At 38.2% G+C, this 16260-nt stretch overlaps 1 protein-coding gene across 1 annotated transcript in view; it reads right to left on the bottom strand.

The window, feature by feature from the left end:
* Positions 1–6794: 6794 nt before the first annotated feature.
* Positions 6795–16260, bottom strand: part of LGR5 (leucine rich repeat containing G protein-coupled receptor 5) — a 142828-nt gene continuing 133362 nt past the window's right edge. Inside the window, exons 14-18 of the mRNA XM_032295705.1 lie at positions 15169–15240; positions 14270–14395; positions 12798–12943; positions 10707–10790; positions 6795–9453 (exon numbers count right to left, since the gene is read on the bottom strand). Coding sequence (XP_032151596.1) covers positions 8366–9453; positions 10707–10790; positions 12798–12943; positions 14270–14395; positions 15169–15240 — 1516 coding nt within the window. The 3' untranslated portion in view covers positions 6795–8365. The remainder of the gene's footprint in view (positions 9454–10706; positions 10791–12797; positions 12944–14269; positions 14396–15168; positions 15241–16260) is intronic.

Genomic DNA, 16260 nt, shown 5'->3' with positions numbered 1-16260 from the left:
AAAAAAAGGAGAGGAAGAGAGAGGAAAAGGAAGAGGGAGAGAGAACAGGGGTGTTGCTTTATTGCCCGGGCTAGAATGTAGTCTAAAAATGGGTATGCCTATAATTATGCTTAATAATAGAGACATGAAAAAAAAATGAGGGAAGAAAATAACAAACAAGCAGCCAACCAATATTTCATTTAAAGCTATAAGTTGGTGTGATGTGGTACTGATAAGAGTGTGTATTTTGTGTATTTAAAGTGGAGAGTTCTATAAATGTTAATTAAGTTTACTTGTTCCGGATCTAAGTTCAAATCCTGCGTATCGTTGTTAATTTTCTGTCTCATTGATCTGTCTAATATTGATGTTGAAGTCTCCCACTATTATTGTGTGGGGGTCTAAGTCTCTTTATAAGTCTTATATATCTGGGTGTTCCTGTATTGGGTGCATATATATTTAGAATCTTTAGCTCTTCTTGTTGCATTGATCCTTTTATCATTATGTAATATCCTTCTTTGCTTCTTTTGATCTTTGTTGCTTTAAAATCTATTTTATCAGAGGCAAAAATTGCAACTCCTGCTTTTTATTTATTTATTTATTTTTGCTCTCCATTTGGTTGGTAAATCTTTCTCCATCCCTTTGTTTTGAGTCTTTGTGTATCCTTGCATGTGAGATGGGTCTGGATGCAGCATACCGATGGGTTTTGGCTTTTTTTTGCCTGTCTGTGTCTTTGGATTGGGGGATTTAGTCGATTTAAATTTAGAATTAATAATAATATATATGAGTTTAATACTGCCATTTAATGTTAGCTGGCTGTTTTGCCCATTAGTTGATGTAAATTCTTGATTATGTTGATGCTCTTTACTTTTTGGTATTTTTTAGAAAGGCTGATACTGGTTGTTCCTTTCTATGTGTAGTGGTTCTTTCAGAAGCTCTTGTAAAGCAGGCCTGGTAGTGATGAAATCTCTGAGTGCTTGCTTGTTCACAAAAGATTTTATTTTTCCTTCGCTTATGAAGCTTAGTTTGGCTGGATGTAAAATTCTGGGTTGAAAGTTCTTTTCTTTAAGGATGTTGAATATTGGCCCCCACTCTCTTCTGGCTTGTAGGGTTTCTGCTGACAGATCTGCTGTGAGTCTGATAGGCTTCCCTTTATGGGTAACCTGACTTTTCTCTCTGGCTGCCCTCAGTATTTTCTCCTTCATTTCAACCGTGGTGAATCTGGCGATTATGTGCCTTGAGGTTTGTCTTCTTGAGGAATATCTTTGTGGTGTTCCCTGTATTTCCTGGAGTTGAATATTGGCCTGCCTTGCTAGGTTGGGAAAGTTTTCCTGAATAATATCCTGAAGCGTATTTTCCAGCTTGGATTGATTCTCTTCGTCAGATTCAGGTACACCTATCAAGCGTAGATTAGGTCTTTTCACATAGTCCCATATTTCTTGGAGACTTTGCTCATTCCTTTTTATCCTTTTTTCTCTAATCTTGTCTTCTCGTTTTATTTCATTAAGTTGGTCTTCGACCTCTGATATCTTTTCTTCTGCTTGATCAATTCGGTTGTTAAAACTTGTGCATATTTTGCGAAGTTCTCGTGTTGTGTTTTTCAGCTCCATTAATTCGCTTATATTCCTCTCTAAATTGTGTATTCTTGTTAACATTTCTTCAACCTTTTTTCAAAGTTCTTAGTTTCTTTACATTGGGTTAGAACAAGTTCTTTTAATTCACAGAAGTTTCTTATCATCTACCTTTTGAAGCCTGCTTCTGTTAATGGAACACACTCGTTCTCCATCAGGCCTTGTTCTGTTGCTGATGAGGAACTGTGATTCCCTGTAGAGGAAGAGGCGTTCTGATTTTGGGTATTTTCAGCCTTTTTAGGCTGGTTTCTTTCCTTCTTTATAGATTTATCCATCTGTGGTCTTTATAATTACCGTCTTTATAATTGGGTTTCTGAGTGGACGTCCAACTTGTTGATTCCCAGCACTAAAATCTGAGCAACCCATTGCGCCAGCCAAAACAGCGGCGTTATGATTGATGGTGCTTTTCTGACTCTGCACCAAGAACCGCCGCACCAAGGCAGCAGCAAAACTGCCTTGCCAGCCATAAGAGTTGCACTGGCGACCCGTGGGGCTCCGCCACTGGGAATCTCCTGGTGTGTGAGCAACGAAAATTCGTCTGAAAGTGTGGTGTCCTCTTGTTCTCTGTGCTTTCACTGGGAGCTACAATCCCGAGCTGCTGGTGATCAGCCATCATCTCTTCACTTTCTTAATAAACTTGCTTTCACTTTACTCTATGGACTTGTCCTGAATTCTTTCTTGCACGAGATCCAAGAACTCTCCCTTGGGGTCTGGATTGGGACCCCTTTTCTGTAACATCTTTCTGGTGACCACAGAAAGGATGATAAGAAGGAAATTCCCAACCCAACTGCTAACTTTGGGTAAGTGTTGGGGTCCTCTAACACAACCTCCACCTCCCAGGTTCAAGTGATTCTCCTGCATAAGTCTCCTGAGTAGCTGGATTACAGGCACCCACCACCATGCCCAGCTAATTTTTGTATTTTTAGTAGAAATGGGGTTTCACCATGTTGGCCAGGCTGGTCTTGAACTCCTGACCAAAGCCTCCCAAAGTGCTGGGATTATAGGCAAGAGCCACCACTTCTCCCCAGAAACCTTCTATCTCTTCACACTGTGCTACAATCCTGAGGGCCAGCTTTATGGTCCCTGAATTTCCATGAGATACCTGTTATTTATTTATTTATTTATTTTTGAGACAGAGTCTTGTTCTGTCGACCAGCCTGGAGTGCAGTGGCACCACCTCAGCTCACTTCAAACTCTGCCTCCCAGGTTCAAGCTATTCTCCTGCCTCAGCCTCCTGAGTACGTGGAATTACAGGCACATGCCACCAAACCCGGCTATTTTTTTGTATTTTTAGTAGTGATGAGGTTCCACCATGTTGGCCAGGCTGGTCTTGAACTCCTGACCTCAGGTGATCCTCCCGCCTTGGCCTAAGTGCTGGAATTACAGATGTGAGCCATCGCGCCTGGCCAGATTCCTGTTTTTCTTATTCCCACATGTGTCCTCCCAATAACTCTCTACTCTCCATCATGACTTAATATCAAAAGAGCCTAATTAACCTTAGTCATTGAATATTTCACCTCGGTATTCTAATCTTTGCAGCCTTGGATAAAAAGCGATAGGAAAGAAGAAGGAAAGCAGGCAACAAAGAGAGTGACAGGTAGACATCTGAGGACTGTCAACAGCTAACAAGACAATCTGATGTGTGATGTCTTAACTTTGCCATCTATTGCTCTTTGATGATGGTATTTCTGTGATTTGGGGCTGTGGCTCTGGCTTACTTGACTTTTATCTTTACTTCTCACTACCTGGGGTGAGATAGCAGTAGAAAGAACAGACATCAAACCTGCTAGAACCTTAAAGAGTGATATTGTTTCATCAGTAGTTGGAGGGCAAAGGTCAGAGGCAGTCAGGAGCTGAAAAAATGAAGGCACTTTTCTAGTGTTCCACAGCAAGTCTCTAACAAGTGGGCATAAATCTCACATCTTTATCCCTCACCCTGCTGAATGGACTGATGAATGCCCACCCAGTCATGACATAGAACTATACCCTCTGGTTTCAGGATGTGGATATAAGGTCTCACTGCCTTCCTCAGCAGTCTTCTGAATCTGGCATTCCTTCTGAGAAGACTAACAAGCATTCATCCAAAATGTTCGTCATTGGAAAGTTAGCTGCTGTTTGATCTAACTGGTCACTCAGTATGATAGTTTTTTTTGGTATACAAAACACCTGATGGAACATTTCTTAGGTAAGCATTATCTGTCTCTGAATTATTTACTAATTGGTTCTTGTTCTCTCAAAGAGTAAGTGGACTTACTCTATGACTGTTTTTCAGTGCTATTAAGTGAAGCTTGGGTTTTAGTCCTAGCTCCTCATCTATGACCTTAGAAAATCACTTATTCTTCTGACTCTATATTTTCATTGGCAAAATGACAAGTCCTGCTTTGCTCATTCCATAAGGGTGTCAAACGGGGGAAAAGACAGGATCCATTTAGTAAATATGCACTATTTAGTACTTTGCAGTTAGTGTGATGATAACTTTATATACACTGAGTTATTAGTATTTCCAATCCTATGGGGCTGGTTGTATGATGCCCATTTTTTTGAGGGGAAAGTTGAGGCTAAAAAACTTAAATACCTTGTCCAAGGATTACACAAATAGTAACAGAAGTAGGATTTGAACTCATGTCTGTCTGGCAGTGGGCTTAATCATTTTATATTTGGCCAACTATAATACTTAAGAAAGCACTTAGTAAATTTCAATTATTCAAAGATTTTAAATGTTTTTCTGTAGCCTACTTTTCTCCAGGTGATGCATTCGCCTTGCTTTAGACTACTATTTGTTAGGATATCATCTCCTTATTTCACTCACTGTTTCACTCGCTGTTCTCATGTAGTAACGTGTTTTCAACATTCCCATCAAGTGCAGTCTCTAGAGTAGAAAGTCATGTCTACAATGAGCTTGAATGTGTTCCATAATACTTCTCCAGCCTATCACATGCATTTTCTGCCAGTTTCTGAAGTTTTATCATCCTACTCAACAGGCTTCAGGAAACTTACGTGTGAGATGAATGAGTCAGTGCAGAATATGAGTTCAACATCTTTAGAAATGTTCCTAAGGAGGACATTGAAATGGGGATATGGCTACACAGCCCCTCACCACTTCACTTGAAAAGCTACCATAGCCTAATTGTGGTTAAGGGTCTCTGTGGCCTGAGAGAAAAAATGGTCAGTGTTCAGTGGCTTATAGGAAGTCCGTCTCTTTTATCTGCATAGTGGAACTGTGAAATCAGATCTCCAGCACTGAAGGGCATGAATGGAACTAGTAGGGTCACAGCAAGTCCCATCTATTTATCTAGGACTTCTTTCTCATCAACTAAATGTGATGATAAGATTAACAAAAGAAGCAGGACATTACTAATTTTTCAGAGTTTTTCTGGTTCTAAATGAACAGGGTGTTGCTAATTTTATTTCTTTTTACTACCTTATTTTTCTAAGTTTAGTCAAAACTAAATGAGTAGATTTTTAAAATTTCATATAAGAATGATTTTCTCTTCAGTAACAGTTGAGAAAAAATTATGTGCAGTAACAGCCACCTAATATATTTTTCTATGAAAATGTCATTCAAAACAGCTTGTTATAGGTGACATATGAAAAGAGGGACTAGAAATGAGTTTTTTGATGTAACTGGTTAAATTCAAAAGCAAAGGTAGCTCTGCGGTGACCATAAGGTCTCAGCTTAAAAGGTGGCTCTCCAGAGAGGCCTCTCCTGAGCTCCACATCTAAAACAGCACACTAATCTCTGCAAAAGGCTATTTAGAATAGCTTCATTTCCTTCATTTATATTTCTATTAGATATTTCCATGTTTATATCTGTTTATTGTCTACCTCCCTTCCACTGGAATACAAATTCCAGACCTTGTTTCGTTATCCCCAGTGCACAGAATGCTGCACATAATAGGTGCACAACATTTGTTGAGTGAATAAACCCTATTTTTGGAAACTAAATTGTTAATCCCTTACTTTAGGCTAGCTCACTAGTTGATGATTTTTAAAAATTTGTTCCATGGTTGGTTCTTTACGGTTGTTCAATTTGTCTGAACAGTACATCTTTCCCCCTTCTCACTGTAGATTTATTTATTTGTGGATATAATTAAAGTTCTTTCTGATGATGTTGCATTAGAGTGGAGAACATTTATCAGATGGCAGTGTTTTATGTAAGGTGTATTCTAACTAGTATTTTGCCAATAAAATAATAAATCCTGTGGATTTATCGAAAGAAATAAGTTGGAGTGAATTTAAGTGTTTGTTGTTTTTAATTTTAATTACATTACTGACTTGTGTTTTCTTGAGCGGGAGACAAAGAGGCTGCCAGGACTTGTTCCTGACTTTGGGCAAGTATGTTGAAAAGAAAGACTGAGATGCATTGCTCTAGATGCAACTTTAATATCACCTGCCTGGGCTAAAAGTTGTGAGAGTAAGAGGAGTGAACCCTTGTTTCAGCTGAAGGTAAGCCATGCCAAGCCGAGCCAAGCATGGACTGCACAAGAGGATCCCATTGGATGCCTGTTAACTGAGGCTGGGGATGTGGTTAAGTCTGATGGGAAGGTAGAAAACTCAGTGCCAGGTGCCCTGTGGGTGCTCTGTAAACGTGTTAATTTTAGCAAGAATGTTGTGCCTCCTACCAGTACTTGATGGCTTCATTTTGCAGTCCATACAAGGAAAGCAGGAATCACCACTGGAGCGAGTAGGGTCTGGCACAGGTGTCTAGAAAAATCATTTCATTTATCATGTTTTGTGGGGCGGGGACTGAAGGGAACAGTGTGTTTCTTTGTGCCCTTGGAATTGCATGTCCTCATGTTTTGGCCTTGACATAATCATCAACCTTATTTTTTAACATGGACATGAGTTTTCAAACTATTTATATATTTCTTTATAAATGTGAGTTTTTTTTTTCTTACATTGCAAAACAAGTTTGGGACCAATAAAAGTTCTAGCTTATAAAATCCAAACCATTACTGGGGACAATAAGTTTCACCAAAGTCAGGACAAAATGGCTTATCAATCATAGGTAAACAACTCAGGATCTGGTAATGATATTTTGATTTGTTTTGTGAAAGACTGATTTTTTGACATATTTAAAGTGCAAATATTAATAATTACCTTGCAAAGGTACTTATACTCCAAAAATTAAAAACATTTAGGAGACCATATATCTGCCTGTGGGCTCAATAAATAGACTTGAAAATATTTTGTCTTATAGTCACACATTTTATTACAAATTTATCTTTTTACCCAATAGAAAAGCAAATTTGGAATCTATTTACACGTACTATATATTTACACATATACAGTTAATGAATTTAAAGAAAATAGGCAGAGAAATGCAATATATATGGAAGAATATGCCACTGTACATGGTTTATTACCATTATCATGGTCCTTAATGTTATTGAATCTTTACTATAGTAATAAATACAGTTCTATATTTACACATCTTATAAAACATCTCATAAATGTATTTTTTCAAATCCAAGTTAAAACATCTTATCAAAATAAACATGCTTATATAAAAATAAATCTACCTAACAGCCATTTGGTTTGGATGTATTGAAGCTAATGTAGATTAATAAAAGGTAAGAGTGAATACTTTGACTTTTCTTATTTAATAACTTGCTTCTTAAAATACCTAACACAGTTTTAATATGAAATAAGCAGAGTAGTAATGTTCCTGACATCAAGTGGGTTATCCAGAGAGAACACAGCTAAAACCAAGGTAAATAAACAGAATAATATGTTACTGAGTCTCTTGAGTCCAAAGTGGTGTCAGATATTGGGTCTGCTAGATCTTTAGAGATACATGTGCGAGAAGTTTTATCAGTGGACTTAATTTATGTCATGTCCACATTTGATCAAGATGCACATCGGTTTGAATCAACTGATAAACCCTCTTGCAAAAATTGTTTACTCATTCAGAAAAAAAAAAAAAAAATCCCAGGTTGCTTACTATCTTTTCCAGGTATGTTCATTGCTGGCAGTGGAATTCCCTTCTGAGTTTTGGGCACCAAGGAGTTAAAAATAAATCAGATAAGACATATGTCACCCGTACATGTTTGATTGCCTTAGTAACAATTTAAGAATTTCATTACTTTCCTTTCAAAATATTTGTTTTATTCCATGAGGGTGGAACCATCTAGTGCTGATATATAAAACCTGGTATCTCTAAAAATGACCTCAATATGAATGAGTTAACTTGGATGGACATTATCTATTCAAGAAATTGGTGTCTTGGAAGAATCCTTTCTGAGGAAAGGCAAAGGAGGACTCAAACATCTTCATGTGGTCATTAGAATGAAATCCTATGGGTCACAGCCTCTACCTAGTAATGTAGTTCATTGAAAATCCTTATTTTCCTAATTCCTCCAACCACATCTTAAGGAGATTGTGAATTTAAATAAACCTATATGGAAAGCAAGTGGGTTCTCCCTCCCCTCAAATGATTACACTGGTGAGTTTAAAGAGAATGCAATTAAAATCATGGAGAATCTTCTCTAAAGAAAATTTCAATCTGCTTTTTTGATCTGGGCTCACCTAAATAGTGTGCTCGGTCTATCCCTTAGCTGAACCAATTACACAAGCAGCATTTAGACTTATATTCACTCTCAAGTATCAATAGGTTTTCAGCCTTTTCTCACGGGGAGATTCTTTTTTTGGTTTTCAAACCAAGTTTCACCTCTGCTCTTCTTAGTTACTGTTCTGACGTACTCAATCTCACATTTTCAGGTTCTCAACCTTTGAAAACATTTTCTTTCACATGTTAATTAGAGACATGGGACAAATGCTACAGAGGAAAGGTGGCAGCGCTCAGTCACTGGATAAGCTGGTGATGGCACGGAACCGGGAGGCAGGTCGTAAGCAATGCCGGAGCTGGTGAAGGTTACCAAGGCTTGGGTTGAGTCACAGGATTGTTTTTCAACATCATCAGAGTTAACTGACATCAGGCTTGGGTGTTTTGATCTTGTCCAGAAATAGGTTTGCTTTCCCAGGCTCCCCAGATCCTCCTTAAAGTGAGGATTGAAGAGGATGTAGAGAAGGGGATTGAGACATGCAGGAAGTGGGACTATCACCAGAAGAATAAACTTAATTACTTCAGGACTGATAAATGTGAGGTTTAGCAAAGAGGAGAAGGACAAGAAAGCCACGGGGCAATGGAGGATGCAGTTGGTGAAGAGCAACAGGGCAATGTGCTTCACCATAGAGCAGTCCCAAATATTCTCCAGGTCTCCCTTGTCCAGATTGCAGTAGAGCTTGGTATAGGCAATGGTCATCATGAGGAAGCAAAGGGAATTGAGCAAGATGAGAGCGACCATGTAGCCTGTGGTGCTGGGCTCCCCAAAGGGCAAGAGTAGGCAGAGGGGGGAGGCGCCATACTCACTGCCACCCAGCAGGGGAACTGCGGCCATGGTCAAGGCCAGAAGGGCGCAGAGAAAAATGATTACCTTCAGGCTAGAAAAGGGAGATTTTCTTTCAAATTTTGCAGAACATTTCACAGAGAACCCACGCTCCAGGGCTGCCAGAGTAAGCAGGAAAACAGATGATTCCGAAGCAAAAATGGACAAAAATCCAATGACTTGGCAACCCACCCCATTCTCCCACCAGGCACCATGTCGTGCAAAGCTGCCAAAAGTGAATGCATCCACGCCAGCCAGCACAGCACTGGAGACTCCCATGAGCATGTTCACCACTGCGATGACCCCAATTAACAGTTTAATGGAGGAAATGTACAGAGGGGATCTAAAAACTGTTGAAGTCACCAAGGCATTACAAGTAAGTGCCAGAACTGCTATGGTCCACACTCCAATTCTGATCAGCCAGCCATCAAGCAGGTGTTCACAGGGTTTGAAGGGGCCTAGAAGTCCAAGGAAGGAAAAGATTATCAAATTAGAGTTTAAAACTTTTGCTGAATTACCCTTTTGTCTCTGTATTGAGGATGCCAAGAGATAGTGGTCAAAAACAGCCTAATAATAACACGCAGTGCCCATGTGCCTGTTCCACTTTCTCAAGCCGCTGTCACCCTGGATCATCTGCAGCACTGGCTGGGTGAGTACAGCAGGTGCTCATGTTCCAGTGTATTGATGAAGAAATGACAATGGGGAATTTCAATCACTTGATTAAAGTCCCTAAGATACAGCTGTGTTGGAGCCAGGTAAAAAGCCAGATCTCCTGGACTTTTCATTGTATAATTTTTCAGAATATTTCCATAAGTTTCCATAGGTAGACAAGGATAATCCTAGGGAAATACTCCATAATATTATGAACATGAATTTCATGAAAATCTCATCTTAGTTTTAGATTTAAATTTGAGGTTAGGGAGCAAGAAACAAGCTATTCATTAAAAATAAAATATCAACTATTTCTAGCTATCTTTTTTCAACTGGCTCACCCTGTTTTTTTTGGAATGGGACAAACTATTAAGTGAATTCAGCTTCTCTTTCCTCCCCTTCCCCTTCCCTTTCCCCTTCCCCTTCCCTTCTGCTTCCCTTTTTTCTTCCCTTCCCTTTTTTCTTCCCTTCTCTTCCCTTTCGCTTCCCTTCTCCCTTCCCTTCCCCTTCCCCTTCCCCTTCTCCCTTCTCTTCCCTTCCCCTTCCCCTTCCCCTTTACCTTACCTTACCTTCCCCTTCCCCTTCCCTTCACCTCCCCTCCCCTCCCCTCCCCTTCACCTTCCCTCCCGTCCCCTCCTCTTCCCTCCCCTCTCCTTCCCTTCCCTCTTATCTGTACAAACTATTACTTGCTTTTACCAAACAGTAATTTATAAGAAAAACCTAAGCCATTTTCAGAAGTCAGTGATTACACAAAGCAAGATTATAGCATACTATTTTAGGCTAAATTGCTAATATTTAAAAAATTACATATGCCTGTAATATGACAACATACTTGATACTTTAAGTGAAATCAAAAGTCCTCCCAGCTCAATCCTATTTGCAAGTGAAAAACAACTCCAGGGAATGAGTATTTGTATTTGACAGGCCACTATGTGGAGGGTTACTGATGAGCTGCAAAGCAGGCACAGATTCGGCTTTTAAAGTATAGCTGCATTGTTTTTGATGGACTCAGAATCAGTGGTGGATACTGCTGTTGAGGAAGTTTTGATGCCTTTCTCACCTGGGGAAGGTGAACATTGCACTGAATGAAGGGCTTTTAGGTCTTCCTCAAAGTCAAGTAGGAAATCTTCAAAGTCACGTTCATCTGCAGGCACAAGAAGTTCTCGCATGATTAGTTCTGCCTCTCTTTTGAAGGGACCAAATCCCAGAGAGGGCAGTTCTGGGTTGTTCTGGAGACATGAACTGTCACAAACATGAACTTGCATGAGCTTTCTTGCAAGTCTGTTATAAAGTTGCCTTTGGATGTTCAAAAGTATATGACATACTATTCTAGTACAACTGGGGGTGAGGGAGAGTGACCCCAGACTCTGTGTGTAACATCTAAACTCTCATATTCTACTCTTGTTCCCTGCAGCTAATGATGTTCCCACACTGCAGAGCTAAATTAGAGGAGGCTATGGGCCTCTTCATTTAGAGCAGGAACTGTTTTATCTAAATTTCTAAGACTGTAATAGCTATAGTGCAAATATTCTAGGCTGTGTTCTCTGAACACCAGAGGGAGAATCAGGTACAGCAAATTCCAGTCTTCCCTGGGGAATTCTGCATAACAGAGGACAAATCAAGTAACTACTTGGTGCTTGGTTTAGCTATCCATGAAAGAGGAGTTTTGTGATCTAACATACTTCCCCAACGATACAGATTTAACTGGTCTCATGTGGGATTTGGGGATCAATGTTTTTTAAAAGTTGCCATGAGATTCTAATATGTGGCCCAGGGTTGAGAATCACTGCCCTTGAAACTAAACTACATGAATGACCATCTTTCTGTTGTTCATTGTGTACTTTTAAGGTCTAGAACAGTGCCTGGCACAAAGTAGGCTCTCTAATAAATTTTTGCTTGTGTTTTTATTTTTTGAGTGAACAAAGGTAGTAGAAATTAGAGTGGGTGAGGCAGAAAGAGCAAAAACTGAAGCAAGAACAAGAAGAAGACACATGCTGTGGCCTAAAACAAAAAGGGCAAGGACGAAGATGTCAGTTCCTTAAACAGATACACAGGCAGGAAAAATTGGTAAGGTTATCTGCAAACAGACTGAATCATACTTGCTTTGGAATCAACAGACCATTAAGGCCCAAAGGATGAGAAGCCATCCCTGTTTAGTCTGTTTAGACTTTGTGCAAACTTGCAGGGTTGGCAGGGAAGGGAGGAGGTGGTGCCCGAAGCACCTCCTCATTACCACAGGTGTGGTTTGAGAGGCATTGTTGCCTGTTTAGGTAACGTCTTACTTCAAGAAAAGCTAAGCTTTACAGACATTATCTCATTTCACCTTCCGGACAGATACCCCTGGGTGGGGTAGGTGGGGGAATGATTTAGAATTAGTTGGACAAAAAGTTGTATTCTTAAGCCCTCCTGCTGAAATAGGAAGGAATCTAAAATGTTTGTATCTTCCAATCCTTCCAGGCCATGAGAATAAAAATGGATTTTGTCTTCTGGAGAAAAGTTTTCTGAAAACTTTTAAATGTATAAAAAAGGCGTCTTCAGAAATAGGACCCTTTAAAAAGTTGATGGAACCACCATGACTGTAATCACCCCTGAGGACAGTATATGCTAAGGGGGAATGTAATTATGAATATAAATATAAACAATTCACCTACAGAACAGATGAAATTTTAGAATGAATCCTGAGTGAGTTTCTCCTTCTCAAGGAGTTTTTAAAAAGTGGAATTTATTCACAATTTGCTGAGGTAATTACACAGGGACTTGTCTGAAGTTCAGATAATTTGTTCGATGATTTTTTTTCTTTTTTTTTGAGATAGTCTTGTGCTTTTGCCCAGGCTGGAGTGCAGTGGTGCGATCTCAACTCGGTTTGATTTGGAATCAAACTGCCTCCTGGTTTGAAGCGATTCTCATGCCTCAGCCTCCTAAGTACCTGGGATTACTGTCATGTGCCACCACGCCCAGCTAATTTTTTGTATTTTTAGTAGATATAGGGTTTTACCATGTTGGCCAGGCTAGTCTCGAACTCCTGATCTCAAGTGATCCATCTGCCTCGGCCTCCCAAAGTGTTGGGATTACAAGTGTAAGCCACCATGGCTGGCCTGTTCTATGACTTTTTTAAGTCATAATTTCATCACCATGGCATAGCAAGTCCTACCTTGAACCTGAAACATTCCAGCATCTTTCTTATGAAGGTCATCCATACTTCTGTTGTCACCTTTATTCCATTGATTAGAAATCTTGTAGGCATTCTCACACACTTCAAATGCACAGCACTGGTAAGCATAAGGCATTTCTATTACCCTTTAAATGAACAAAACCCAAACAAAAAACACTTAAAGAAATGGGTAATTAAATATAGTGTTCATCTTCTTTCACCCAATGATTCTACCTTTGGATTTTGGCCTAAATAAATAATCCAAAATATAAGCTATGGGCATAAAAATGTTCATTACAGTGCTATTTATTAAAAAATGAAGTTATTAAAAATGACCACTATGAAATGTTGATAATTCCTGAAGTTGAGTAATGCAACATCCATTGCTCAAATGATGGAAAATTTCCAAAATAAAAAGGTTATAAAATGATTGCTAGGAAAATTGTAGCAACATAAAAAGTGCTTATGGCAGAATAAGTGACTAAAATATGACATATTTCTATGCACATTTTGAGTCTAACAATTAAAAATGCACCGGAATGGAAGGAACTTAAAAATATTGTTTAGGGGGGGATTTTAAAGATTTTTGTTCTTGGATGCTTAACAGAGGCTGGGAAGGGTAGACTTGCAGGGAGGTAGGGATGGTTAATGGGTACAAAAAAATAGGAAGAATAAGTAACACCGACTATTCAGTAGCACAATAGGGTGACTGTAGTCAATAATAATTTAATTGGGCATTTTGAAATAAACAGCATAATCAGATTGTTTGTAATTCAAAGGATAAATGCTTGAGGAGATGGATACCCCATTTTCCATGATGTGCTTATTACACATTGCATGCCTGTATCAAACCATCTCATGTACCCCATAAACATATACACCAACTATGTAATCATAAAAAATAAAATATTAAAAATTTCAAAAAAGATTTTTGTTCTGTCTTATGATTTCCTAATTTTCTTTTGAAGTTTTATTACTTTCATGATTTTAAAAGTATATAAAAACTTTGTGGGTTAAAAAATGCATAATTTTTCAAGATACCTCTTTGTCAATAATAAGCATAACAGGTTTTAAGCAGCATTACTCCCTCAAAAAATATTAATTTAGTATATTATATTAGATACACACAAGCTAAATTAAAAATTGTAAACAAGAATAGAATAATGTTATAATGTTATTTAATTACATGTCCTAGTTTTTATGCATTCCATGGATCAATGGTTTTCAAACTCTTCCTATGAATACTGTGATTCTGGGAGGCATCTTTGAGAAGGAAAGAAAATATGGTCAGGAGGACACAATTTTCCCATTTCAGGGCTTGTCCGAACAATGCTTCAGGGTTAGGAGACTTCAGGGCATGAAATGCAATTCAAAAGTGTCTCACGATCTCATAAATTTAGGAAACCACTATATTATTTCTATTATTTCACATGACCACAAATGTATCTTATTAGTTTTAATGACAAACTCACTTGAGTTCTGGAAAGTTTTCAGATGATATCAAGCTCTGTAAGGCATGATTTCCTGTTAATTTTAAGTGAGTTAAACCATGTAACCCAGTTACAGGAAAAGACGACAGGAGGTTGGACGATAGGTCCCTGCAAAACATCAAACAACAATTGGCTTTTAGTCTATGTTAGCATAAAACATTTATGTTAAAAAAAAACCTAAAGATCATTAAATTACTCAATAAAAACTTCTAAGCAGGGTCCTCACTCTTAATGGTAAAAGTAATCATTTTGGTTTAGCTCTTGATAACTTTTCTATTCACAATCAGGATTGCAAGGGAGAAAAGGTTTTAATTGCATTCAAATTGTTCTATAGTCAGCTTCATTTTGTCAGGTGGGGACATCTAAAATCAAGGGGAAGGTGATATATTAATTAGAAACATGAGGCTGACTAGATTAGGAGTCAGTGGTAAAAAATTTGGGAGTGTATTTACTCCCCTTCTCCTAATTTCTGTCTAACCAATTTTTTCTTTCTTTATTAGGTAAGAGATGGGAAGTGGAGGGGGAAAAAAGGACAGGAAGATTTTTTATCAGTCGAAATGGCATAAGATAAAACGGAAGCCCTTCAGACCTGAATTAACATCTTATTCCATTCCACCTGATTACTCAGCAAAAATAAAAAACTTCAGCTGAATAACGAGAACCAGGTGTCACCCAGATCTTCAATTATTCACTTAAGGGCGCACGTGGCACTGGAGGAGCAGGAGAACTCTTCCCTGGCTCTGTCAAACTCTAGGCATGGAGAACACAGAGGGTAGGTAATCTGTGCATTTCCAGCTTTTCAACAAAACCAACTTTTAAAATTGACTAGATGGCCCCCAATTATTAAGCGATGTACCATAAACAAGTTATGGAATACTCACAGCTTTATTAGAGATGGCAAAGTGGAAAATGCATTGGAGTGAATAATAGAAATTTTGTTCCAAGCCAAATTCCTATTCAAAAAAAAAAAAAAGGCAAATTAGAGAATTATATAGAATAAAGAGCTAGTGAAGTTTTATCATATGCATTCAGCTTTCTGCCAAAATTAACTTCCATTCACATCAGAAACAATTAACTTACCAAACTGCCCTTCAGATTAAGATATTAGTGATATGAAATGACTAATGAGAGAACTTTAAATCAAGCTTGTTAAAACCAAAGAAACATCATTTAAGTGGATATATTGGTTTTTACTCTTGCTAAAAGGTTAACTTTAACATGGTTGTAAAATTTTATTAGGGTCTTTCTAAAATGAGTGCTTGTAGCAGTGTGGGAAGGGGCAGAAATTTTTGAGTCTCTTTTTCTGACAAGCAAGTAAGTTTTAAATTATAAAATGTCCTTGGATATATAATGAAACTCAAAAAATCTTGGGCACATCACTCATGTATGTTAGGCCTTGAGAGAAATACAAAGATGCTTTCAAGAACATTTCCAGGAAGGATCTGACAAGTAAATTATTAACCAGAATATGAATAAAATAGTGGCCAACATATGTTAGAAATAAAATTATTTGATAGTAAAGAAAACTACGGTTTATGGAGAAATAAAATTCACTTCCCATGTACACGTAATGATAATTAAGTAGGAATAAAACCTTTTGCAAAAACTTCTGTAGATAATTTATCAGGAATAAGAACTACATTTTTAAAAAGGAAGTATGAATTTAAGATTTTTTTTTTAAATGACTAACAAGGGTAACTAACACGTAGGCATTTGAGTTGAGAGAACTGAAAGTAAACAAAGTCAACTTTTCTGAAGTGTTTATGATATTGGGCTCCAGGGTTACCTTAATACATGATATTCAGAGAATATTTACATTCTCATTTTAAAGATTCCTTAGGGACCTGTCCTTCTTTCCCGGAGAAAACTGGAAGTCTTTTCTTTGATCCCAGAACAGAAGAAAATTGCAGTTAACAAGGGGAGGAAACGTATGGAAGGCAGAAAAGCTACAAATGGCGGCTGGGCTTTGGGTA

The sequence above is a fragment of the Sapajus apella genome, unplaced genomic scaffold, assembly GCF_009761245.1.
Source record: "Sapajus apella isolate SASKATOON/1434 unplaced genomic scaffold, GSC_monkey_1.0 scaffold2, whole genome shotgun sequence".
In the NCBI taxonomy this organism is placed as follows: domain Eukaryota; kingdom Metazoa; phylum Chordata; class Mammalia; order Primates; family Cebidae; genus Sapajus; species Sapajus apella.
The sequence above is the reverse complement of the archived record's forward strand: the minus strand, read 5'-3'. Positions and strand labels throughout refer to the sequence as shown.